This window comes from Gopherus flavomarginatus, chromosome 2 (assembly GCF_025201925.1).
Source record: "Gopherus flavomarginatus isolate rGopFla2 chromosome 2, rGopFla2.mat.asm, whole genome shotgun sequence".
Lineage (NCBI taxonomy): Eukaryota > Metazoa > Chordata > Testudines > Testudinidae > Gopherus > Gopherus flavomarginatus.
This window is the reverse complement of record NC_066618.1, coordinates 217,657,560-217,682,216: the sequence shown is the minus strand read 5'-3', so window position 1 is coordinate 217,682,216 and position 24,657 is coordinate 217,657,560. Positions and strand designations below refer to the sequence as shown.

Below are 24,657 nucleotides of genomic sequence, written 5' to 3'. Positions count from 1 at the left end.
GTTAACTAAAACTTGGGCTGGGGCTCCGGGGGTGCTGGGGCAGGGGAATGGCCCTGTGGGGAGGGAGGGAGGGAGTGCTGCCCCTGCCACGAGTGCTGTCTCTCCAGCTCCCATTGGCCAGGAACTGCAGCCAATGGGAGCTGCAGGGGCGGTGCCTGGAGCCAGTAGCAGCACACAAAGACCCTTGGCCCCTCTGCCTAAGAGCTTCAGGGACATGCCGGCTGCTTCCGGGGAGGCCCCCCCCCCAAGGTAAGCACTGCCTCACACCCCAGCCCTGAGTCCCTTCCCCAAGCTGCTGCTGCTGGGGGGAAAGGGCACAGTAGCCCAAGACTGCCCCAGCAGCAGCTGGTGCAGCTGGCCCAGGAGCATCTGAGGAGCTGCACTGGCTGCTGCAGAAGTCCCAGTCATGGAAAGTCACGGAATCCATGACCTCTGTTCTCAAACTGGGGTAGGCCTCCCAAGGGAGACGCTGGAATGTGTTGGGAGGTGTGAGATGTGCGCTCTTATTTTTAAGAGCTCTGGCTCTCAGCCCCAGGTGCAACCTGGGCTTGAGTCTCCATCCCTGCCCCCTGGGAGGTGGCTCAGACTCTCCTTGCCACCCCTCCTTCAATCCCTCACTGAATATCACTTTTCACAGCAGACTTAGTGCCCCTTGCAACCCTTACTTCTACTATTCATCAGTATCACTTTTCACATTGCCTCCCTTGCTTCTGCACTGTTGCTGCTGTGACTCTGCCTTCAGAGCTGGGTGCCCAGCCAGCAGCCACTGCTCTCCACTGTGCCTTCAGAGCCGGGTGGCAGCATGTATGTGGAGGGAGAGGGCCATAAACTACTGTAGACACAAAGAAGAGGTACCTGGTCAAATAAGCTTGAGAACCACTGGTCTGGATTATACTTAGTCCTGCCTCAGTGCAGGGGACTGGACTAGATGACCTGTCAAGGTCCATTCCAGTCCTACTTTTCTATGGTTCTATGTGCTTGTGTACTATTGCACTTGAAGGCAGCTAACTACATACTTCTGAATGTGTGGCTTGTTCATGCACATCAGATGGTTGCACACACCTAATCTTGAAAATTTGGCACAAGAAATCTAAAGTCTAGGTTAGACAAAACCTTGAAGTAGTTGAAGGGTGGTATTGGCAGGTGTGTGTTGATATTCTGAAGTCTAATGTAAACAAGCTGGTTCAGCTAAAGCCTAGGATAATGTATTTGTTTATACTAAACCACTTTTAAAATGTTGGCTAGAGTAATGTAACTTTAAATTCAAGCATTAGGAAACAAAATATGCCTTCAGGTAGACTGAATAAAACACTGATGCTCTGATCAAGTATAGTAACTGGAGTTTTATGTTCACCAACTTGTTGAATTCAGTTACATCACATAAAACTCAGGTAATACAGTGAGTTAGGCCTTGAGTCTTTTCAAGAAACTTAGTACCTGCAGTATTTGTCATGACTAGTATTTCAGACCTATGGGATGCAAAAGTCTGAGCTACCTTAACACTTAATTTTAAATTCCAAATAGTCGAGACTGGCGTGAGCCATTAATAAAATAAACGTCAGTGATACTACTATGTCAGCAGAGGAAGCACATACGCATGTGTATAAATTTTCAAAGAAGGATCAGTGAATGTTTTACTTCAGGCACAAGTAATAAGGCTTAAACGAGTCTTTGCTCAAACTTCTTAGAAACATCAGGTTAGTGGAGGAGACCCTCTTTTTTTCTTTAATCTATTAATGCTAACATAAAATAAAGCTTTGTCTGTGCTGGCAAGTGAACAACAACTTTTGTTGTTCAGAAGGGTTAAAAGGAAAAAAAACACCTTGAAAGACACACTTTGTCAAGGAAAAGCGCACATGTGAACAGTGCTTTATTGGAAGGAGCGCTCCCCTGCTGAGAGAGCTACCACCGCTTGTTGTGGGTGGAAATTTTGTCGGCGGGAGAGCTCTCAATGGCACAGTGTGGACAAAGCCTAAAGCTAACTTGGCTGCTTCTGGCATAACACAGGCTACGTTTTAGTCATGAAATTTTTAGTAAGTCATGGGCCCGTGACCTGTCCATGAATTTTACTAAAAATACCCACCCTGACTAAAACTTGGGCAGGGGGCTGTGGGTGCTTGGGGGAGCAGGGTGGGACCCCCCAGTACTATGGAAGGGGGAGGACCAAGCCATGGTGCATGGTCCGGGACCCCTGCTGATACTAGGGATGGGATTGGGGTTAGGGCTGGCAGGGGCTTCCTACCCGACTCTGTCCAAGCAGCTCCTAGGCGGCAGGGGCCGGGGTGGGGGCTCCATTGCTCCAACCACAAGCGCTGACTGCCACAACTCCCATTGGCCAGGAACCACAGTCAGTGGCAGCTGTGGGGGCAGGCAGTGGGCTGTATGGAGACCCACCTAAAGGGCCGGCTCTAGGCCCCAGCATGTCAAGCGCGTGCTTGGGGTGGCATGCCGCTGGGGGCGCTCTGCCGGTTGCCGGGAGAACGGCAGGCGGCTCCGGTGGACCTCCCGCAGGTGTGCCTGTGGAGGGTCCGCTGGTCCCGCGGCTCCGGTGGAGCATCCACAGGCACGCCTGTGGGAGGCCCACCGGAGCCGCGGGACCAGCGGACCCTCCGCAGCCACGTCTGCGGGAGATCCACCGGAGCTGCGGGACCGGCGAGCAGCAGAGTGCCTCCTGCCGTATTCTGCTGTGCTTGGGGCTGCCTAGAGCTGGCCCTGCCCACCTAGGAGCTGCAGGGGGGCATGTGCTTGGGGCTGCCTAGAGCTGGCCCTGCCCACCTAGGAGCTGCAGGGGGGCATGCTAGTGGGAGCCTGAGGTCAGTGCCCCCCCCCACATTCCCCAACCCTTTGCCCCTAGCCCTCTCACACACCCAATCTGCTGCTGCTGGCCCTGTGACCTCTGTGACAGACTCTCAACCTTAGGCATAAGCACTGTTGACGATTGAGCTCCACAGAAGCTAACCAGCTATCTGCAAAGTGCAGCTAATTGCAGCATTCAGATACATGCACCAAAAATAAATGTGGCTTTTTTTTGCTTTTTTCCTGAAAGCCACAGTGAATGGGAGGAGTGACTTCTTTTAAACTGATTGAAAATAAAGAGTAAATCCAGGTAAACTTGGACCTGGTTCTACATGGAAAAACTAATAATCAGGAGATTCTGGTTTGGAAAACAGGCTGAGATTTTTCTACAAGGATTCCATCAAACAAAGCTGGTATCAACAAATGATACGGTCCCTGACCCAAAGACTTTGCTTACAACATAGAGTGCACAAATGGCAAGCCTTCAAGGTGGGAAGGGGGGAGATAGCAAAAGTCTGTGTTTTTATTATCAAATGTTCTTCATCCACGGATCAGTGTTTTACGGAAGTGGGTGAGTGCTAGTGCCCTTCTTACAGATGGAGTGATGAATGGCGGGTTAAATAGAGTGTGACTTGTCCTAGGACAAGTGGTTCTCAACCAGGGGTCTGAGCCCCCTGCAGAGGGCCCACAAGCAGGATCGAAGGGGGGCTGCCAAGCAGGATCAGTGTTAGACTCACTGGGGCCCAGGGCAGAAAGATGAAGCCCCACCACATGGGGCTGACGTCCAGGGCCCTGATCCCTGCCACCTGAGGCTAAAGCTAAACTTAGCTTTGTGGGGGCCCCTGTGGCATGGGGCCCCAGGCAATTGCCCTGCTTGCTGCCCCTTAATGCTGGCTCTGGCTTTTATACACGGAAAACCAGTTTTTAATAGTATGTTGGAGGGGCCTCAAAGAAAAGGCAGAGGTCCCCTGGCCTAGGGTACTCTGTCTGTGGCAGTCAGAATAGAGCTCATCTCCTGACTCTAGTCCTCATGAGCTCAATCACTAGATCAGTTTCCCAGCTATAGTGAAACCACATACTCCCATTAATTTTGTTGCATATGCAGCTTGTCCTGATCTTTCTGACCATTTTAAGAGTAGGGTTCAGCAGGAGCAGTGTTTGAAGTGGGATTTGAAAGAAGACTGAGAGCAGGGATCTCAGGGGCAGGAAAGGAATGGGGAGGAGGGGAAATGGAGCTGAAATTCAGACAGGAATACAGTGGTACATTGCCTTTATGGTGTATAGAGGAGTTTCCACTTGATGTGGAAAGGGGCGTGAAGCCTGTGATGAGATGACTAAACGGGCCACGACTAGCAGATTTCATCTCTTGAGGAGGAGACTGCACTACAGTGTATATATAGTACTACTGCGTGATTACTTTCACTCTAGTTGAAAGACAAGCTTTAATGGCTGGTGTATGCAATTTTTGTATGGAGATGAGTGACAGCAAAACAGTTAGCTCGACCCAGCTATGTCACTCCGGAGTGTGAAAAATCCACACCCCTGAGCAAAGTGGTTAAGCCAGCCAAACTGCTGGCATAGACAGCTCTAGGGCTGTGTCATGGTATAAACCCCTACTCTGAACCTTAGCATCCAAAAGATGGGGTACCAGCATGAATTCCTCTAAGCTCAATTACCAGCTTAGTACTTGTAGTGCTGCCACCAACCAGGAATTCCAGTGCCTGGTACACTCTGATCCCCCCAAAAACCTTGCCTGGGGACCCCCAAGATCCAGACCCTCTGGATCTTAACACAAGTTTCCCCTCCCTGGGTTACCCTGGAAGATCACTGTGATTCAAACTCCTTGAATCTTAAAACAGAGAGGAAAATTCACCTTCCCCCCTCCTTCTCTCTCCCCCTGCCAGACTCTCCCTGAGAGAGAAAGTAATCCTAACAGAGAGAAATTAACCTTTCTCTCCCCCTTCCCTCCTTTCTCCCCACCAATTCTCTGGTGGATCCAGACCCAGTTCCCTGGGGTCTCACCAGAATAAAAAAACAATCAGGTTCTTAAACAAGAAAAGCTTTTAATTAAAGAGGGAAAAACAGTAAAAAATATTTTTGTAAATTTAAGATGGAATATGTTACAGGGTCTTTCAGCTATAGACACTGGGAATACTCTCCCAGCCTAAGTATACAAGTACAAATTAAAATCCTTTTAGCAAAATACAAATTTGAACTCTTTCCAGCCAAATACACATTTGCAAATAAAGAAAACAAACATAAGCCTAACTCACTTTATCTACCTAGTACTCACTATTCTGAACTTATAAGAGCCTGTATCGGAGAGATTGGAGAGAAACCTGGTTGCACGTCTGGTCCCTATGAGCCCCCAGAGTGAACAACAACCAAAAACTAACAGCGCACACACACAAACTTCCCTCCCTCAAGATTTGAAAGTATCCTGTCCCCTGATTGGTCCTCTGGTCAGGTGACAGCCAGGCTCACTGGACTTCTTAACCTTTTACAGGCAAAAGAGATATGAAGTATTTCTGTTCTATTAACTCCTATCCGTTTGACAGGCTGTGTCTACACTGCCACTTATGTCATAACTTATATTGCTCGGGGGGTGAATAATACCGCCCCCAGTGACATAAGTTACACCAGTATAAGCTCCATTGTGGACAGTGCTATGTTGGCAGGAGACGCTCTCCTGCCACCATAGCTACTGCTGCTCATTGGCAGTGGTTTAATTATGTCGATGGGAGAGCTCTCTCCCATAGTGACTACACTAGAGGTCTTATAGCAGTGCAGCTGCACTGATAGTGGTGTCACCGTAAACTCTGTAGTGTAGCCATAGCCTAGGTTGACTGAAAGTCTTCTGTTGACCTAACTACTCCCTCTCAGGGAAGTAGCTTAACTACAGAGATGGGAGAACCCCTCCTGCTACTGTAGTGAGTGTCTATGCTGAAGTGGTAGAACAGCGCTGCTGTAGCTGTTTAAGTGTAGACATAGCCCCAGTCTGAACTTGATCCTTTTCACAAGGGCTCCTTGTTGTAGATTTCCTCCACTCTAAATCTTCCCACTTTATCACTGGTTAGGCTTTACAACTATACTGGGACACACGGAGAGCCTCCTAATTCATGTAATTCATTCTTGACAAATAGATTATAAACAAAGAGGTGTCAGTAACACTGACTTCTTTCTGGAAGGAATATTTTTGTAGAGGTAACCTTTTGACCTGCCTGTGTTTCCAGCGTTACTTAACTGTCTGTCTTGGCAGGCTGGTGCAGAAGTGAACGTGTTAAACGATATGGGGGACACTCCACTGCATCGTGCAGCCTTCACTGGACGCAAGGTAAAAATACACTATTTTCTAACTACTTGTATTTCACCCTGTGTGGTTCACAGGATGCATAAGGCAACCCAGCATAAGATTGTGTCCCCTTAAAGGTGCTATAATGTGTCAATGGCTGTCATAAACAGATAGCTAAGGGTTAATGTCTCTTACACCTGGAAAGAAGTACCTGAAACACCTGACCAGAGGACCAATCAGGAAACCAGACTTTTTTCAGATCTGGGTGGAGGGAAGTTTGTGTGAGTCTTTTTGTTCTTTGGGTCTTCTGCCTGTACTCTCTCAGCTATGAGAAGTAATTTTTTCTGTCTCCTGCCTTTCTAATCTTCTGTTTCCCAGTTGTAAGTACAAAAGATCAGATAGTGATTTATATGTGTTTTTTGTATTTACATGTCTATAGTTGCTGGAGTGCTTTGAATTGTATTCTTTTTGAATAAGGCTGTTTATTCAATATTCTTTTAAGCAATTGACCCTGTATTTGTCACCTTGATACAGAGAGACCATTTTTATGTATTTTTCTTTCTTTTTATATAAAGCTTTCTTTTTAAGAGCTGTTGGAGTTTTTCTTTAGTGGGGAACTCCAGGGAATTGAGTCTGTGCTCACCAGGGAATTGGTGGGAGGAAGAAGTCAGGGGGAAATCTGTGTGTGTTAGATTTACTAGCCTGACTCTGCATTCCCTCTGGGTGAGGGGGAAAGAGAGATTAGCTCTCGGTACTTCTGTTTTCCAAGGCTGGAAACGGGGAGGGTGGAATCCCTCTGTTTAGATTCACGGAGCTTGCTTCTGTGTCTCTCTCCAGGAACACCTGGAGGGGGGAAGGGAAAAGGTTTATTTCCCTTTGTTGTGAGACTCAAGGGATTTGGGTCTTGGGGTCCCCAGGGAAGGTTTGGGGGGACGAGAGTGCCCCAAAACACTCTAATTTTTTGGGTGGTGGCAGCTTTACCAGGTCCAAGCTGGTAACTAAGCTTGGAGGTTTTCATGCTAACCCCCATATTTTGGACGCTAAGGTCCAAATCTGGGACTAGGTTATGATAATAGCGTCTAAAACAGTTAAGTGGTTTAAAATAGTAACACATTGAAGCCAAAGCACTTGAGGTAGGAAAAATCCTTGTAGCAGTGCATTCCAGAAAGCTACCGAAGAGCAAATTTTAATGTGCCTAAAATCCAGACTGTCTAATCCTCTTATTTGGTTTTGGCTTTTTTGGCAGAGAACTGTGTTTTCCACCTGGGAGGGTAGGGGAAATATCAGTCTTCCTTCTCTATAGCTGCTCTTTCCTTTTTTGTTCTCCAGGATGTGGCTGGCAGCTAGAAAGGGTGAACATAGTCACTTTCCTCTGTTGAAGCACTTTACCTGCACGCCTCTCCATGCAGTTACTTCCTACGTCACTCCTGCTATGTGCCTGGGGTAAAGTGCCTTAGTGTGGGAGCATGGCACTTATCAGCCTCTCAGCTGTAAATGCTGGTTGTCAGATGGAAGCCAGTTTGGAGGGATGGGAAAAGTAGGTGTTTCTGCATACAACCGGACAGACCACTTAGTAATCCCTCACAAACCATATCAGAAAGCAGTGATGCTCAGACCTCAGTGGTTCAGAAGCCAAATTAGTGATCATTACCCAAATGAGTCACAGTAGTGTGAATTGTTTCTCTGTATATCATACTATACATTCCTATTTAAGCAGTATGATGGAAAATATTTAGTTTTTACTTGTGTATATATTTACTTATCTCATAGAACTGGAAGGGATCTTGAAGGGTCATTGAGTCCAGTCCCCCTGCCTTCGCAGCAGGACCAAGTACTGTCCCTGACAGATTTTTGCCCCGGATCCCTAAATGGCCACCTCAGGGATTGAATTCGCAACCCTGGGTTTAGCAGGCCAATGCTCAAACCACTGAGTTATCCCTCTCCACCCCACATACTTTCCCATCATACTGGTCAAATAGACTAGAATATATATTCTCACAGCAAAATAACTAAGTATTTTCTCAACTGCAACTGGTTAATAACCTAGTAAAAGCATCCTGAATGGTTAATCATTAAATCAGTATTTTAATATGTGCTGCAAAGAACCTCTGGAGATTCATTAAAGAGCCCCTAGCAGCTCGAGACCCTTGGTCTGAGTATCATTGGCATAAGAATAATTAGACTTAAGATAAGAATGGCCATACTGAGTCAAACCACTTGTCCATCTAACCCTGAATCCCGTCTCCAATAGTGGCCAGTCCAGATGCTTCAGAGAGAGTGAACAGAACAGGTCAGTTATAGAGTGATCCCTCTCCTGTCATCTAGTTCAGCATCTGGCAGTCAGACGTTTAAGGACACCCAGAGCACAGGATTGTGTCCTGACCATCTTGGCTAATAGCCACCGATGGACCTGTCCCCTAGAACTTATCTAATTCTTTTTTTGAACCCAGTTATACTTTTAACCTTCTCAATATCCCCAGGCAACAAGTTCCACAGGTTGATTGTGCACTGTGTGAAGTACTTCCTTTCTGGGGGAAGGTTGGCGGGGGAGGTTGTCTTTTTTGTTTTAAACCTGTGGCCTTCTGACTTCATTGGGTTCTTGTGTTATGTGAATAATAAATATTTCCCCCTTCGCTTTCTCCACACCATTCATAATAGTACAAACCTCTATCATATCCCCCCATAATAGTCTCTTTTCTAAACTGAACAGTCCTAGTCTTTTAATCTCTCCTTGTATAAAAGTTGTTCCATACCCTTAATGACTTTCGTTGCCTTTCTCTGTACCTTTTCCCATTCTAATGTATCTTCTTTGAGATGGCATGACCAGAACTGCATGCAGTATTCAAGATGTGGGTGTACTATGCATTTATGTAGTGGCATTATATTTTCTATCTTACCTATCCCTTTCTAATGGTTCCTAACATTGTAGTGGCAGTCCAAAAAGCTAACACATTGAGCAGATATTTTCAGAGAATTATTTATGACTCAAGATCTTTCTAGAGTGGTAACAGCTAATTTAGACCCCATCTTGTATGTATAGTCAGGGTTATTTTTTCTAATGTGCATTACTCTGCACATATCGAACTTGGTTTTCATCTGCCGTCTTGTTGCCCAGTCACCCAGTTCTGTGAGGTTCCTTTGTAACTCTTTGCAACTGGTTTTGGACTTGCCTGTCTTGAGTAACTTTTTGTATCATCTGCAGATTTTGTCACCTTACTGTTTACCCCTTTTTTCAGATCATTGATGAATGTGTTGAACAGCACTGAACAGTACAGATCCCTGGGGGACCCTGCTATTTATTTCACTTTGTTGTGAAAATTGACCATTGTTTCCTGTCTCTTAACCAGTTACTGATCCATGAGTACCTTCTCTAATCCCATGATTGCTACTTTGCTTAGGAGCCTAGTCAAAGACTTTCGGAAAGTTCCAGTACACTGTCAACTGGATCACCCTTGTCCACATGTATGTTGATGCCCTCAAAGAATTCTAATAGATTGAGGCATGATTTCCCTTTACAAAAGCTGTGACTCTTCCCCAACTTCGTGTTCATCCATATGTCTGATAATTGTGTTCTAAATTGTAGCTTCAGCAAATTTGCTGGATACTGAAGTTAGGCTTTCCAGCCTATATTTGCCAGGATTGCTTCTGGAGCCTTTTTTTAAAAAATTGGTGGTGTTAACTATCCTACAGTCATGTGGTACAGAGGCTGATTTAAGTGATAGGTTCACAGTTGGTAGTTCTGCAACTTCATATGTGAGTTCCTTCAGAACTCTTGGGTGAATACCATCTGCTCTTAGTGACCTGTTACTAGGGCCCTACCAAATTCACGGTCCATTTCATGGTCATAGGAATTTAAAAATCCCAAGTTTCTTGATTTCAGCTATTTAAATCTGAAATTTTATGGTGGTGCAATTGTAGGGGTCCTGACCCAAAAAGGAGTTGGGGTGTGTCTCACAAGGTTATTGCAGGGGGTGTTTTGGTACTGCTACCCTTACTTTTGCAGCACTGTCTTTAGAGCTGGGCAGCTGGAGAGCAGCAGCTGCTGGCCGGGAGCCAAGCTCTGAAGGCAGAGTGGCCACCAGCAGCAGCACAGAGGTAAGATGGCATGGAATGGTGTTGCCACCCTTGCTTCTGCACTGGTGCCTGCAGGGCTGGGCCCTCAGTACGCAGCCACCTCTCTGTCCGCCCAGCTCAGAAGGCAGCGCAGATGTAAGGGTGTCAGTACTGTGACCACTCTAATATAACCTTTTGACCCTGCTGCAACTTCCTTTTGGGTCCGGACCCCCATTTTGAGAAATCCTGGTGGTGTTCTCCCCCCCCAGTAAAATCTTTATAGTATGGGGGGGAAGCACGCAAAAGACCAGATTTCACAGTGGGAGATCAGATTTCATGCTTCGTGACATTTTTTTTTTCATGGCTCTGAATTTGGTAGGGCATTACCTATTACTGTTTAACTTGTCAGTCTGTTCCAAGTTTCCCCTGAGGCCTCAATCTGGGATAATTTCTCAGAAAAGTCACTTTTAAAAAGAGGCTCTGGTGTGGGAATCTCTCTGCAATCTCCTCTGCAATGAAGACCCATGCAAAGAATTCATGGATGGTGGGTATAATAGCCCAGGGAAGGCTTGGCTGTCTCTTATGCTGCTGCTGACCCACTGCCAGACACCTGGGCTGTGGTGGCCTTGCCCCTTCCCTGAGGCCCCCACCGCCTGCTGCTGCCATGTTTCCTCGGGGAGGTCAGGGTAGTTGAGGAGTGACACAGAGCCAGCGGTGGGTGAGGGAGTGAGGAGGCTCTAGCTGGGGGGTGTGTGTGTGGAGGCTGGGGCTCCTCTGGTCAGGGGAGGCCTCTCAGGGCTTCTGTTCCAGGGAGAGGGGGCGGGGAGGGGGCTGGGGCAAAAGGGCCAGGGCCAGTGGGCTAGCCTCTCCAAAGCAGGGTTTCACCTGGTGCTCATGAAAGAATTAATTTAGCTTTTCTGCAATGGTCATGTTTTCCTTGAGTGCTGCTTTAGCACCTTGATCATCCAGTGGCCCCACTGATTGTTTAGCTGGCTTCCTACTTCTGATGTACATAAACATTTTTTGCTGTTTGTGTCTTAATTCTTTTTTTGGCTTGCCTAATTATAGACTTTAAGGCTGACTTGTCTGGATTAGTTGGACACTTATGCATAGCTAAAGGGGACTGAAATCACTTGTTAAGTGCTCGTTCATATGAAGCGCTACATCCAATAAGCATAGAAACAGTATTGTAAATACTGGTCTCCTATCCACTTACTACATAGAATACTAAAATTAAGATGAGTTGAGTCAATAGCTAATTAATGTGAACAACTTGTTCTTTCAAACAGATGCCATTTGCCTCTCACAGAACTGATTCTCATATGACCATATGGTTACACTGCAGAAAGTGTTCTCTGCTCAGATTTAAGTGATACTTAAAGTTCTCCAGTACAAGATTCCTTATTAAGTGTTTGTTTGTTGTCACACTCTTTAGGAAGATGTCTTTATGCCTGACTTTACTGCTGTGTATCTTCCAAGTCTAGTCCAGTATCTGTAGTCCCCTTAGTCAGAGTTCTGTTGTATTATTCGGACTATCTCTTCCCTTGCCATGTTTTACAAACTCATTGTGGCAGTGAACCATTACATGCTGCTAGGCTCGAAAGGGAGGGTTACAAAACAGTGGACCAACCCAATTCTAGCAAAGTGCCATTGTGATAAAACATAATTTTTTGAACTTGTCTTCCAGGAGGTGGTGATGCTGCTCTTACGGTATGATGCTGATACTTCTATTGTTAATGGGGGTGGACAGACGGCAAGAGACGTTACACAAGATAAAGAGATCAAAAATATGTTGGAAGGTAACTTCCTGTGTCTTCACTTCCTTTCATAAGCATTTGTATCTCTGAAGAGAGCTGCTTCACCTACAAATTCACTTGATTTCAAAATAGCTTCTGGCTAAAAACTAGTGTTCAGTCACTTCTAGTGTAAAAGAACACTGACCAGTCAGTACAACAGGGCTGTTTGTTAGTGCCTTTGAAAGAAGCCTTAACCTATTTGTAAATGCTGTTTCTGATCGAAGTTAGGGCCTTAAAGGCAACACAGGTTTTTTTCTCTGAGACCTTTAATGATGTGGACTCTGTGTAGCACTCAAAGCCCTAGTTTGCTGCATAGGGGAAGTAATCCAAGCACATGCTGATAACAAGAGCTGCTTTGTGTGTAACAAGCTGGGACATAAACCACTTCACTTGGATGCAAACTGTAATTTCTAGCATTTTGCAGAAATGGTGGGCAAACTTGCTCAGACATCAGTGACTGTACTAGGTGTCACAGGAACTGGAAACAGAGCTGAAGATCTTTCCTGCAACTCCCCTTCTCTAGCCACTAGATAATGCTTAGAGAATAATAATCTCTCTGCTCTAAAATTCTAACATACACAGAGGCCAAGTAGGTTGGACATCTTTGCAGGAGAATAGAAAAGGGAAATCTGCCCAATGTAACTTTTGAGTACAAAATAGTCAATGGGAGAAGACTCGCTGAATCTTTCACAGATGTACCAGGTCTTGCTCCAGACTGTTTAAGCTCTGAAAATGAAGACCCTGTCTAAGTGATTTTGGGTCTCCAGCCAGGGGCAGCTCTAGACATTTCACCGCCCCAAGCACGGCGGCATGCCATGGGGGGCACTCTGCTGGTCGCTGGTCCCACAGCTCCGGTGGACCTCTCGCAGGTGTGCCTGTGGAGGGTCCGCTGGTCCCGCGGCTCCACCGAAGCTGCGGGACCAATGGACCCTCCGCAGGCACGCCTGCGGGAGGTCCACCGGAGCCCTGTCTGCCACCCAACCGGCAGAGCGTCCCCCGTAGCATGCCGCCCCAAGCATGTGCTTGGCATGCTGGGGCCTGGAGCTGCCCCTGTCTCCAGCCTGAGATGAAGAAAAGGTGTGACTTCCATAGAATAGGTGCATCCGATTTTCAGAAAAGTTGGACCTTCTTAAAGGTGTCCAAAGCTGAATACCCAAAATTGATTTACTTTTTAAAGTCTTGACCAACACCACTTTCAAAAAGCAAGTATGTTTTATGTATCGATTCACTACTTATGCTATTTGCAAACAAAGGGTAAAAGTAACTTTCACTTATTCCTGGTGACAATACTGGGGCTACTTTTATAGATGGGGGTTCTTGACAACATAACCCTGAATAGACTTTATGAATAATCAATCTTAATTCAAATGTAATTCTTTAGTCTGAACAGATGGTACATGTGGCTCTTACATTCAGAAGTAAAGACTGGAAAACTAAACATTTCCAAATGAAATCATTACAAGCAGTACTTTTCCAGAAAACATGCTATTCCTTCATTGTATATGAAGTTACAGGCAATTATCATAAACAGATGCACTAAAGATAAATTCTTAATGAGTGCACTTGTTAATTCTCCTCGGGGTGAAGCATTTATTAAAGTGCTTATTAATCTGGCTAACAATGTCAGTTTCACAGTTATTGCTATGGTTGCAATCTGACTGCAGCTGTCTGAAAATCAAGACTTCCTAAAAGTCTGATTAACCTGATTTAAGGGAAAAAGTAAATCCTCCCCCCTTGCAGGTTAAACTTCTTAAAACATTGATCCAATTCTGTTAGTAAATGAAAACAAATTTACCAGTGGAATTTACTGTGACACATTTATTAGGGAAACAAGATACATCTATGTAATGGCAGAAACGTCCATTGTATACAGAGATAGTGTAGAAACACTTACATATGTTTGCACTAAGGGCCTAGAATTTTTTTTGAGATGATCAAAGCACCCCATCTCCAACTGAAGTCAATGAGTTGCTCAGCATTTCTGGAAAAAGGTCCAAATCGTACAAATGTGCCTAAATCTCTGGCTGCATAACTTGGAATCCCTGGAGTACATATCGATATGTAAACTGAGGAATTCCTGAGCTTTGTCCTCTATAGCACAAACTCATCTACCTCCTTCTGTTATACAGATAAATCAGTTTTGGTATCTATGAATAACAGGAAGTTGAAACAACAGCATCTTAATTTGTCAAATGATTGCCAGTCACATGTCTTTTGACTTCATATGCATATAAATCACCTTAATAGTAATACCTAGCGCTCTTTTCACTGCTCCTTATAAGGAAACCATTCTTCTCAGAGCATGCCTTAAAAATAAATAAATCTGTGTGCAAAGCTTGAATATTTCAGTGCAGAGGAGAACTCTGTGTAGCATGGATTGTGCTTTATGCAAAAAATCTTGCTTTGGCTCTTATTAGACACTAACCCACCAGGGCTTGAAAAATCCTAGCCCTCATGGTTGGGAAGAGAATTTTCCAAATGTGACTAGTATAAACCAATGCTGTGCCGTGGTCTCAAGTCTGAAGTCAGTTCCAGTGCTGGTGCTTGTAGCATTGACAAGCACCAGCAGAAGGAAAACAAGTGGATGAGTCACTACAAAAACTAATTTCCCCCTGCTAATACTCACACCTTCTTGTCAACTGTTTGTTTGAAATGGGCCTCCTTGATTACGTTGGCCTCATTAGCACTACAAAAGTAATTTTTCCTCCCTTCTCAACTGTTGAGAATAGCCCACTTCCACCTTAATTGAATTGACTCGTTAGCACTTACCCCCCACTTGGTAAGGCAACTCCCATGTTTTCATGTGCTGTGTATTTATACCTGCCTCTGTATTTTCCACTCTATGCATCTGATGAAGTGGGTTTTAGCCCAAGAAAGCTTATGCCCAAATAAATTTGTTAGTCTCTAAGGTGCCACAAGGACTCCTCATTGTTTTTGCTGATACAGACTAACACAGCTACCACTGTGAAACTTGAGTAACATCAGAATTTTTCTGCAGTGATTTGTCACACCTTTTAGACTTGTGCACTGTATTTAATTGACTGAAGAGCATGGCTCTTAAGTGTGTTTCACCCTGTCTGGTAGGCGTAGCTCTCAAGTTAACAAGTGTTGGGGAAACTGTAGGCCCTGTATACAGTGCTTGAACATTCGTCATAGACAAATATTACTTTGCTGATGTTACATGTGTTCCTCAGAGAATATTACTGTGGTTGCTAAAGCTATTTTCACTTTGAAAACAGCAGTGGAAAGGACACAAGAAAGGAAACTGGAAGAGCTGCTTTTAGGAGCAGCAAGAGAAGGGGAGACTGCAAAACTCTCAGCACTGGTAAGAATTTGAGATGTTCGCTACATTTGTTACCTTCGCACCCAGCACCCCTATTGCAGGCAACAGTCCAAACTAGAGTGCTTCCTTACTGTTGGAACTCTCCTTTTATTACAGCAGATTACCACGCAATATTTTCAAGTGTTTTCTAATATCCTTCCTGAGTTAGCTAAAGGTTACTGTGAAATGCTGCTTGTTAAATTTCTACAGTACCTCAGTCATAGGGCTTACCATGAGAAATATCTGCTGCAGCTGAAATTAGTATAGTACGTGACAAACATTAGTGAGTGCAAAATGCATGAATACAACACTAAGTATGAGACTTCAAAAACACATTAGATTCATTGTGTATATCTTCAGCCACAAAAGAAATTCAGCTCCTTGTGTATATTGCAATACAGCGGACCCACGCTAGGACGCAGGATTTTGGATCCATGCACAGACCTGCATTAACTCAGGGACCACATTATAGCGGGGACTGCGTTACCATGGATTCCAATGAAGGTAATTAAATTTGGGATCCATGCGCAGTCCCGGGCTATAACTGAATTTGTGCTATAAAGTACACGTTCTAGTGAGGGTCTGCTGTACTTGCAGCCAACAACAATACTGATTCTGTGTCTCCAAGAGAAACTGATCTGGCCATGCTACTTGTCTGTGATCTCCAAGGAACACTAGTTCTAGTGGACTTAACGTCTATACTGAACCAATGCCCCTAGGGTTAACAGCCACTTTACTGCTGGAGGTACTTGCCCTTGGATGAGATAGGAAACAAAAATTGATTACAAAACAAAAACTTCCATCACTACATGTGATGTGAAACTTGTTACTCATCCACTACATATAGAAAGTTTGCAGACTGAGTAAATCGAAATGTCTTAAATGTGTGGCTAGGAAATGAATTTTTCACCGTTTTCTGAAATGGTTGGGAGAATGAGTTTTTCTAAAACAACTCTCCAAATGTAATATCAAACACGAAACTTTGTTCAAATGGTATCTTTCTGGGAAAGTTGCAAGTCCATCTTGTTTTAAAGCTTTGAACTAGTCACATTTCATGACATCTGAAATCCAGAAACCCCATCAAATGTGTTGCAATAAATTTACAATCTATGGAGGTGTGACCTCTACCAATAAGGTTACCAACAGAATTGTATTAAAGATAAACTGACTGCATGCGTTAAAGCTTCTCCAGCAGCTTTCCAACCACTACCTGAATGAGGAAATGGTTCTACCACTTGTATTTTTTCTTGACCATGTACCCTTCTCAGTCCAGTTATAAATCAGTTCCCTTCCAGCTCTATCTGGGGTTGCTAATTACTTAGAATATTCCTGTCCTTAGTCTTGATGGACTTCTATGGCCTGTGTATATACAGGATGTTTGAGCTGATCGGTGTTCCCCTCTGGCCTTATCTATTAACACAGTGGTTCTTAAATTATGTGGTGGGCTTCCATAGGAGGCACAGGAATGTGTCAGGGAGGTGTGAGCTGTGTGCTTTGTTTTGGAAGAGCTCTGGCTGTCATCCTTGGGTGGCTGGGGTTTGTGCAGAAGGACTGTGCACACCCAGAAGGTGGGGATAAAAGGGGACGGCCAGAGCCCTGCCACCTAGACTCAGGCTCTTCTCCCCCAACCAATCCCTCACCAGGAGAGGCATCTTGGGCTCTTCCCCCCACACCCCCATTCCTCACTGGGAGGCAGCAGGGCTCCAGCTGTCAGCCCTGGGGTGACAGTAGCAGTGCAGAAGTAAGGGTTGCAATGGGGTACTAAGTCTGCTGCAAAAAGTGTTATTGATGAATATCACTTCTGTGCTGCTGCTGGTGGGGAGCTGCCTTCAGAGTTGGGTGCCCAGCCAGCAGCCTCTGCTCTCCACTCTGCCTTCAGAACTAGGTGACGATATATGTATGGGGGCTAGGGGAGAAGCGTAAATAACTACAGACACAAACGGGGGCCTGATCAAATGTTTTTTTGAGAACTACTGTATTACCGCAAATAGCTTCAAAAGAGTAGGGAACTCTCATGGCAGCAGTTTCTCTACTAGCCATGTACCATGTTACAAAAGACATATCGGTTTTCTCTTGAATCTGCTAAAATTGTTTATGTATATTTGTTAGTCTGCTGCCCAAGGGACCGAATAATCCCTTCCCTAATGAGTTAGGGTTTCCTGTACATCTTGTCTTTCATGCACTAGGTTTTTATTAGCAACTACTTCAGTTTTCCCATGGAGTTTTTTATACTCCTTCCAGACATGCTTCTGAACAAAATGAGAATATCTTGGACATAAGTGATGGGTGCACACCTTTATAGAATTACAAATACAGTGAACTGAACACTTTTTTTTTTGGTAGTACTGTCCTTATTAACTTCAGAAGGCCTCAGTGGTAAAAGGTTCTCTATTTTAGAATCTCTAAACTCAATTTCTGTTATCTTCCTGCTCTCAGAGGAACACAAAATATTTAAACTATTAAGAATACCATAGAAATGCAGCCAGTTCTGTGCTACATTGCACATGGGAGATGGGATGGGGATACTTAAGTCAAGAACACTTGGAAGTAGCTACTTGTAACAGAACTTCTCATTTCACTGCTGTAGCCCTTGCACTTCCCATAGCATGACCCCCTTTCATACCCTACTTTTCAGTGCCTAGTCTATATTTCAAGATTTCGGGGTAGCCTTAAATTGCTCAGGTTATATATAGTGCAATAGGGAAAACTAAATTTAACCTGTAAATATAACAATCTGGTTTTTTGTTTTGAATTTTTTAGTTGAACAGGCCAAAGCCTCCTGATATTAACTGTACTGATCAGATGGGAAATACGCCATTACATTGTGCAGCATACCGTGCTCACAAGCACTGTGCCTTAAAACTTCTAAAAAAAGGTGCAGACTCTAAAATCAGAAACAAAAATGGTAAGTAAAGTTCTTAGTTTTTAAATATGAAGCAAAGGAACTAAACCGGTGTCACTTTTATGGAAGTACTTATTAGTCACTGCTTAACTATTAGATGTGAGGGCTTGTCTGCATGGTGCAGCAATGCGAACTGCAGGCTATGAATTCTAATGCAGTGGTTCTCAAACTTCTTTTTTGCAGACCACTTAATGATCTTTCCAAATGTTTGTTCCATTAGTTCAAACTATTGTAAAGCGCTTTGGATAGAGGCACTATATTTAAAAAACAACCCAAAAAACCCAACCTTTTTAATCTTTTTTGTTCTACAATAAAAGCGCACTACTCATATTTTGATATCAGTAGTCTTACCTTTCTAATGCAATGGATGTGCGCTCCCTCCCCAACCACGGCAGCCCCTGACCTGGGGCTGGGAAGGAGGGGAGGTCTCATTTATCCTTTTCCGTAGAGAGGAAAATGGACACATCAGATATTAGGAATGGCAATATACAAAAACCTGTAGGAGAACACTTCAACATCCATGGCCACACTCTAGCGGACCTTAAGGTGGCCATCCTGCAGCAAAAAAACTTCAGGACCAGACTTCAGAGAAACTGCTGAGCTTCAGTTCATCTGCAAATTTGACACCATCAGCTCAGGATTAAACAAAGACTATGAATGGCTTGCCAACTACAAAACCAGTTTCTCCTCCCTTGGTTTTCACACATCAACTGCTAGAACAGGGCCTTATCCTCCCTGATTGAACTAACCTTGTTATCTCTAGCTTGCTTGCGTATATATACCTGCCCCTGGAAATTTCCACTACATGCATCCGATGAAGTGGGTATTCACCCATGAAAGCTCATGCTCCAAAACATGTGTTAGTCTATAAGGTGCCACAGGATTCTTTGCTGCTTTTTCTGTTCTAATGCACACAATGTGTTGGATGGTAACTGGCTTGCGAAGACCCTGTTGAGGTACACTAAAAGTTCCCTATTGCACTCTAACTCATGTACTAAATTAAAATGCAGTAGGGAGCTCTTAGCGCTCACCAGCAGTGTCTACAGGGGCCAGTTAGTGTGCATCATGTTGGTGTACATTAGAATTCACACGCTTGCAGTCTGTGGTGCTGTACCATGTAGACAGGTACTGGGTCACTTTTTGTTGACTCTGCCAGAGATGAGCATAGCAGTGTAAAAGCAGAGGAATTTTCAGTTCATGGAAAGTCATTGGGACTGATGTTCTTGTGTCACTTCAGGTTCTCTTAAACTCTACAGGTGGGATTTTCATCTTGTCACTTTGTATTAAATTGACTGTAACACTCTGGTTAAATTACAAGTAAATAACTGTTGCTACCTGCCTCTGGAAATTTCCATTACATGCGTCTGCCGAAGTGGTATTCACCCACGAAAGCTTATGGTCCAATACATCTGTTAGTCTTAAAGGTTCCACAGGACTCTGTTGCTTTAAGTAAATAACTGGCAGATGTTGATTAGAATAAAATTAGGCTTCTGTAATCCTCGCAAAATTCAACTTGCCACGGTTTTAGCATAACAAATATAATACAATTTATCGGTCAATTAAGACTTGCTCTTGTCTGGCAAGTGAGCAAATCTTGTAAGGTAGGCGTATTGGTGTAGAAACATAGGAAGTTCAGAAAGTGTCTTACTGTAGGAAATGAATCATAGCTCCTATACCACTCTCCTGCCAGCTCTTCTTTCTATCGATTAATGTTCAAACAAGCAAAACATTGCCATTGCTTTCCCTCAGAGCTGGATAGAAACCTTATGCCATATTAAATACATCCAATGTAATGAGTACATAATACCTATCCACAGCATTAAATGCCCTGCAACAGATTTAACTCTTAATTAAAACTAAACTCTCTTCTGGATTTTATTTTGGTTATTAAACAGACCAGACACCGTTTGATCTAGCCCAAGGTGTAGAAATAAAACAGATACTTGCAGGAAGCATTGGAAAGGTGAGTACAAAAGATCCTATATTAAACTGTTCAAGAAGCAATTAGTTGGATAAGTTTTTTATTGTTTTTAAAAAAATTATTTTACATAGGTAATGAACAAACGCCTGAAACGATATGAAGGTCTCCTGTGGAAGGTATGTTTTTTCTTTTACTTTCCCTTTTCATAATATGTAATACAACCCAAACATAGTTTTCCAAGTCTATCCCACCAGATCGTATTCTCTGTTCTTCAGAGGGGGCTGATGAATAGTGGCTTTTCTGTGATATCTTGACTGGTATATTACAACATATTTCCAAAACTAATCCTAGGATAGGAAGGGTGGTCCTGGTTCAGGATATCTAGGTGCAATACCTGGCTCAGCCACAGGCTGCCTGTGACCTTGGACAAATCTTGCTTCATCTACCCTGTGTCACAGTTCCCATTTGTACAGTGGGGATAGTGCTTGCCTACCTTTTAAAGATCAACTCCATTAATAATTGGGCTGTGCTTCTACTACAGTTTTGAAGGCCACATTAAGATCTAGGTAATCTGACTACTGGCTCACTGCTATTCAGCATTATCCATAGGATAGAGCCCATTCCTAAAAGCCTTGAAAACTGAATTTATAGAGAAGATGGTAATAAAAACTTACAAACATTTCTGTTCTGTCCAGTTCTCAAAAGATGTTCTAGCTCTCATGATTTATTATAGGGAAAATCTTTATGCAACTCCTCTCAATCCTATAAAGATGTGCTTAAGTACAATACATGAAGCAACTTTCTCTCGAACTTTTGAAGAGTATATATTTTTTAAAATCTTACAAATACTTTGGCTTAAACTAAAGTTCAGTGTAATTCAGAGTTGGTTTACTGCTGATATGAAACCATTTATTTACATTCTAAAAACCGAAATATTAAGCTGCAGCTTGTAAAGCACACTCTCCTCATGCTATCTAATGGTGATTTAGAAGGCTTGATTTTTAGGCATCTCTTAACATTGCTATAAACTCTTAAAAGTAGACACTGCTGTGCATCTGGCAACCCTTCAGGTCACTTCTCACTATCTGCATTCATCTTCAGTTTTTTTGTTGCATGTGTCAGATTGGTTAGATGAGTTACTTTGATTATAGAATATGTAAGAAACCTTTATGGTGCTAACAACCACTCCAGTATAAGGGATCAGATATGTGGATGGCCATATTGAGTGCTGAACTACAACAAAGCTAAACTTAATGGACCAGGAATGTTCCTATTGAGTAATGATGCTTATTAAAACTCCATAAATGTTGTTGTCTTTGTGGATACAACCAAACTTGTACTTGTTTTTTATAAATGTTCTCCCATTTCTTGGGGAAGGAAATAGAATGGTTGAAAAAACACATACTGATTTAATGTTGAGAGTTTTAATAGATATAGCTCTTGGATCACATTTGAAGTTGAAAAATAAATTTGCAAGCTATAAGTAATGTAGACTGTTAGCCACCAAGTACTGCTATCAGTTATCAGGAGTAGCTATGGGCTTTGAAATGACTGACATTCTCTTTTAGAGTTTAAGGTTTTTTGGCTGGAAACTTTACTGGGTAGTACTGGAACATGGAGTCCTTTCCTGGTATCGCAAACAGTAAGTGTCACACTTAATTTCTTGATGATTAGAATCTTAACAATCTTAATGACCCCTACCTTTCCACTTTAAAATCTTTTTTTTAATCTTCCAAAGGGCTGATGCAGTAAATAATGATCATCGCCAAGGATGCAAGCACCTGACACAAGCTGTCTGCACGGTAGGATGTGAAGCAGGGCTTCTAAAATGCCAGTCATACACTGATATTGTGCACATAAAGACTGAATTCCTTGGCTAAGTCACTACATATGGCTTCTGGCTCAGTTCCTTCAACTTTTTTCCAGATCACTGTGGCTTAGATGACTTCCCATATTTCATGCCTTATATGATGCCTCTCTGTAATATATAATACAGAATCATTATTTTGTTTGTAATATGTGGCATGAAGTAGCATTTTTATATAAAGAATTTTACACTTTTGTAACTAAATCTACGTCTATACTTACAGCAGTGTGTAGAGTACAGGCACTACAGGTGTGTGTACATGTCACAGTGCAAGGCAGGCTGCATCTGTATTTATCATTGCACAGCACTACTATATGCTGCTAAAGGTTCTGGCAGGGGAAGGAAGTAGGACACTACACTGCTTAAAAGTAGCAAGATATGGGAGGCACTATTTGGGCATGTAGAAAGTTGCTTTGAGCCTACATCTCAAGTCAGCAATTTCAGGTTTAAAAAAAAAAAAAACCCTCCCCTCTTTAGCGCTTAATATTCTTAATAAGCAATCTTAAACTATAACCTGCTTTCTAAAGAGAATGTGAAATTGTTAGACTTCTGGCAAAAAAAATTTGCAGTGAAGAGGAGCTACCTGTGATTATTTTTTAATTAAACGTAAATGGTTGGCTTTTAAAAAGTGGAACTTCAGAAATATGGTGCTCAATATATGCCGCTAGCAAAATCTAATCCATTCGCAGTAATAATGTTACTACTTTGGGTGCTCGTATGTGTACATTATGCTGTGTGTGTGTACCCTGTGCCATGGTGCTGGAGAACTTTCCCTAGTGCTACACATAGGGGTGAGAGTATAAAGGACAGAGAGCACTGCCTCTCTAGTTCCTTCTTACATCCATAGCTGGAGCATTGAATCGTTCACAAGGAACACCAATCTACCTAGTATTACTCCCCCTCCCCAAAAAAAGCTCTTGATCCTTTTTCATTTTGATTTAGCCCTTCTTTTGGGGTCCTTCCAGTCTGGTCAGTCTTTGGACCCTGCCTGGTACCAGGGAGCCTATGCCGAGGTCCCGGGGGTTGAAATCTTGCCCAGGCTGCGGGAAACCTATACTTGTTAGTGACAAACCCCGCCCCCTCCATTTCCCAGTTGCCTCAAGTGTTTGAGTGAAAGCTACATCAGAGATGTAGATCACCTATCTTTTAGTCTCCAGGGCTTAGACAAAGTTGAGGAAGTAGTGCTTCCATTATATTCTTATGGAAGCTGTTCTTAGACCAGCGTTGGAGCCACCATCATCTAAGAGAAGCTCATCAAAGACTCCTTCCCAGAATACTTCCCTGGTCATGTCAGCTGAAAGACTGAGTCTCCAGGACTGTCCTCTTCAAGGCCACGGAACCGAAGTCCTAGCCTCAAAGCACAAGCCTATGTCCACTTCTGGCTCCTTGAAGCATAGGGTATGGGACTCTTTCACAAAGCATCCTTCAGGTACTGATGGTAGAATGCATCCTTCGACTTGCTGCTCGCCGACACAGACTCACTTAGACCTGAGACATCAACCCTGGTCCCCTATCAGGAACCATTGTAACAGGCAACTTCTCCAGTGGTGATAGAGCAGTCTTGGCTGATTGCTGTGGGTCAGCAGCCTGTTGGTACAGACTCAAGTGAAGGCTGTTGCTGCAGCTAGACTTACTATGCCTGTCAGTATCGCTGTAGTCTCTGCTTCAGTGTGAGCACCCTCACCTGGCACTGGCATAGCCTTTTAGAGGCACTGGGTCACTTGTCCTTGGCATCACTTGTCTTAGGCTCAGCACTGCCACATTCCACAGGGACAGCTCAAGATCCCCTGTGCCAAGTACTACTGGCTTGGAAGTTGTCCATGCTGCTTCAGTACTGTGCTTCAGGCATAGATCCTGATGGAGGTCACAGAGCACCTCTGCCAGCACCATACCTCACCAGATTCTCCAGGTGCTCCAAGACTTCTCCAGAATCTCAGGTTTCCCAGTACCAAGAGCGTAGAGACCACTGTTTCTCATTGCTGGGGCTGTGAGACAGTCTGCCCAGGGATTGGGACACTTGCCCCAGGCAAGCCTGGAGCTTGGTACCATACTAACTCCTCACAATGGCCCTGTTGGTTGCAGATGTCTCCAATTTCTAGAACCAATTCCTCTCATATGAGTATTCCCACAGGTGGGACACTTCTCCTACCAGCTCTGAGGGAGTTTCTACACTGCAGTTAGACAACTCTGTCTGGCCTGTACCAGCTGACTCTGGCTCCCACCTAACAGGGTCACTGCGCCCAGGCTTCAGCCTGAGTCTGAATGTCTATACTGCAATTAAACAGAGCCCTGTAAGCCCGAGTCAGCTGGCACAGGTCAGCCAGGTTTTTTTAATTGCAGTGTAGATGTACCCTGAGACCAGTGATGGTACTGAACCTGATAACCCATGCATTTGAGTTATCATTGCTAGCTCTGGAATAACCACTGGTACTGCAGCCCATATTGGTACTGCAAGACCAACTCAGAGCCATCTCCTTTGCCTCTGCTGTAAACCACTTCCTCTTCTCTGGTACCAGGGCATCACTGGAGAGGTCATTTCCCCCAGTACCAGATGACTTTAAAGGATACCAGTAGTTACTCAAGTCAGTGGCCGCCTCTCCAGACATGTAGGTGTATTGCAATGGCTTATACTGTTAAGAGGAGTAACTCCTCCTCATAGGCTAACAGTGCTGTCCACCAGAGCACATTCAACTTCAGGGACATTTCTG

General features: G+C 43.9%; 1 protein-coding gene across 2 annotated transcripts in view; it reads left to right on the top strand.

Annotated features, from left to right (window-relative positions):
- Positions 1-24,657, top strand: part of OSBPL1A (oxysterol binding protein like 1A) — a 133,000-nt gene that overhangs the window by 17,247 nt on the left and 91,096 nt on the right. For both annotated transcript variants that reach the window (XM_050941941.1, XM_050941940.1), the window contains exons 4-11: positions 6,056-6,130; positions 11,829-11,940; positions 15,177-15,262; positions 18,020-18,164; positions 20,057-20,124; positions 20,214-20,258; positions 21,651-21,724; positions 21,821-21,884. In XM_050941941.1, the coding sequence (XP_050797898.1) occupies positions 6,056-6,130; positions 11,829-11,940; positions 15,177-15,262; positions 18,020-18,164; positions 20,057-20,124; positions 20,214-20,258; positions 21,651-21,724; positions 21,821-21,884 (669 nt within the window). The remainder of the gene's footprint in view (positions 1-6,055; positions 6,131-11,828; positions 11,941-15,176; positions 15,263-18,019; positions 18,165-20,056; positions 20,125-20,213; positions 20,259-21,650; positions 21,725-21,820; positions 21,885-24,657) is intronic.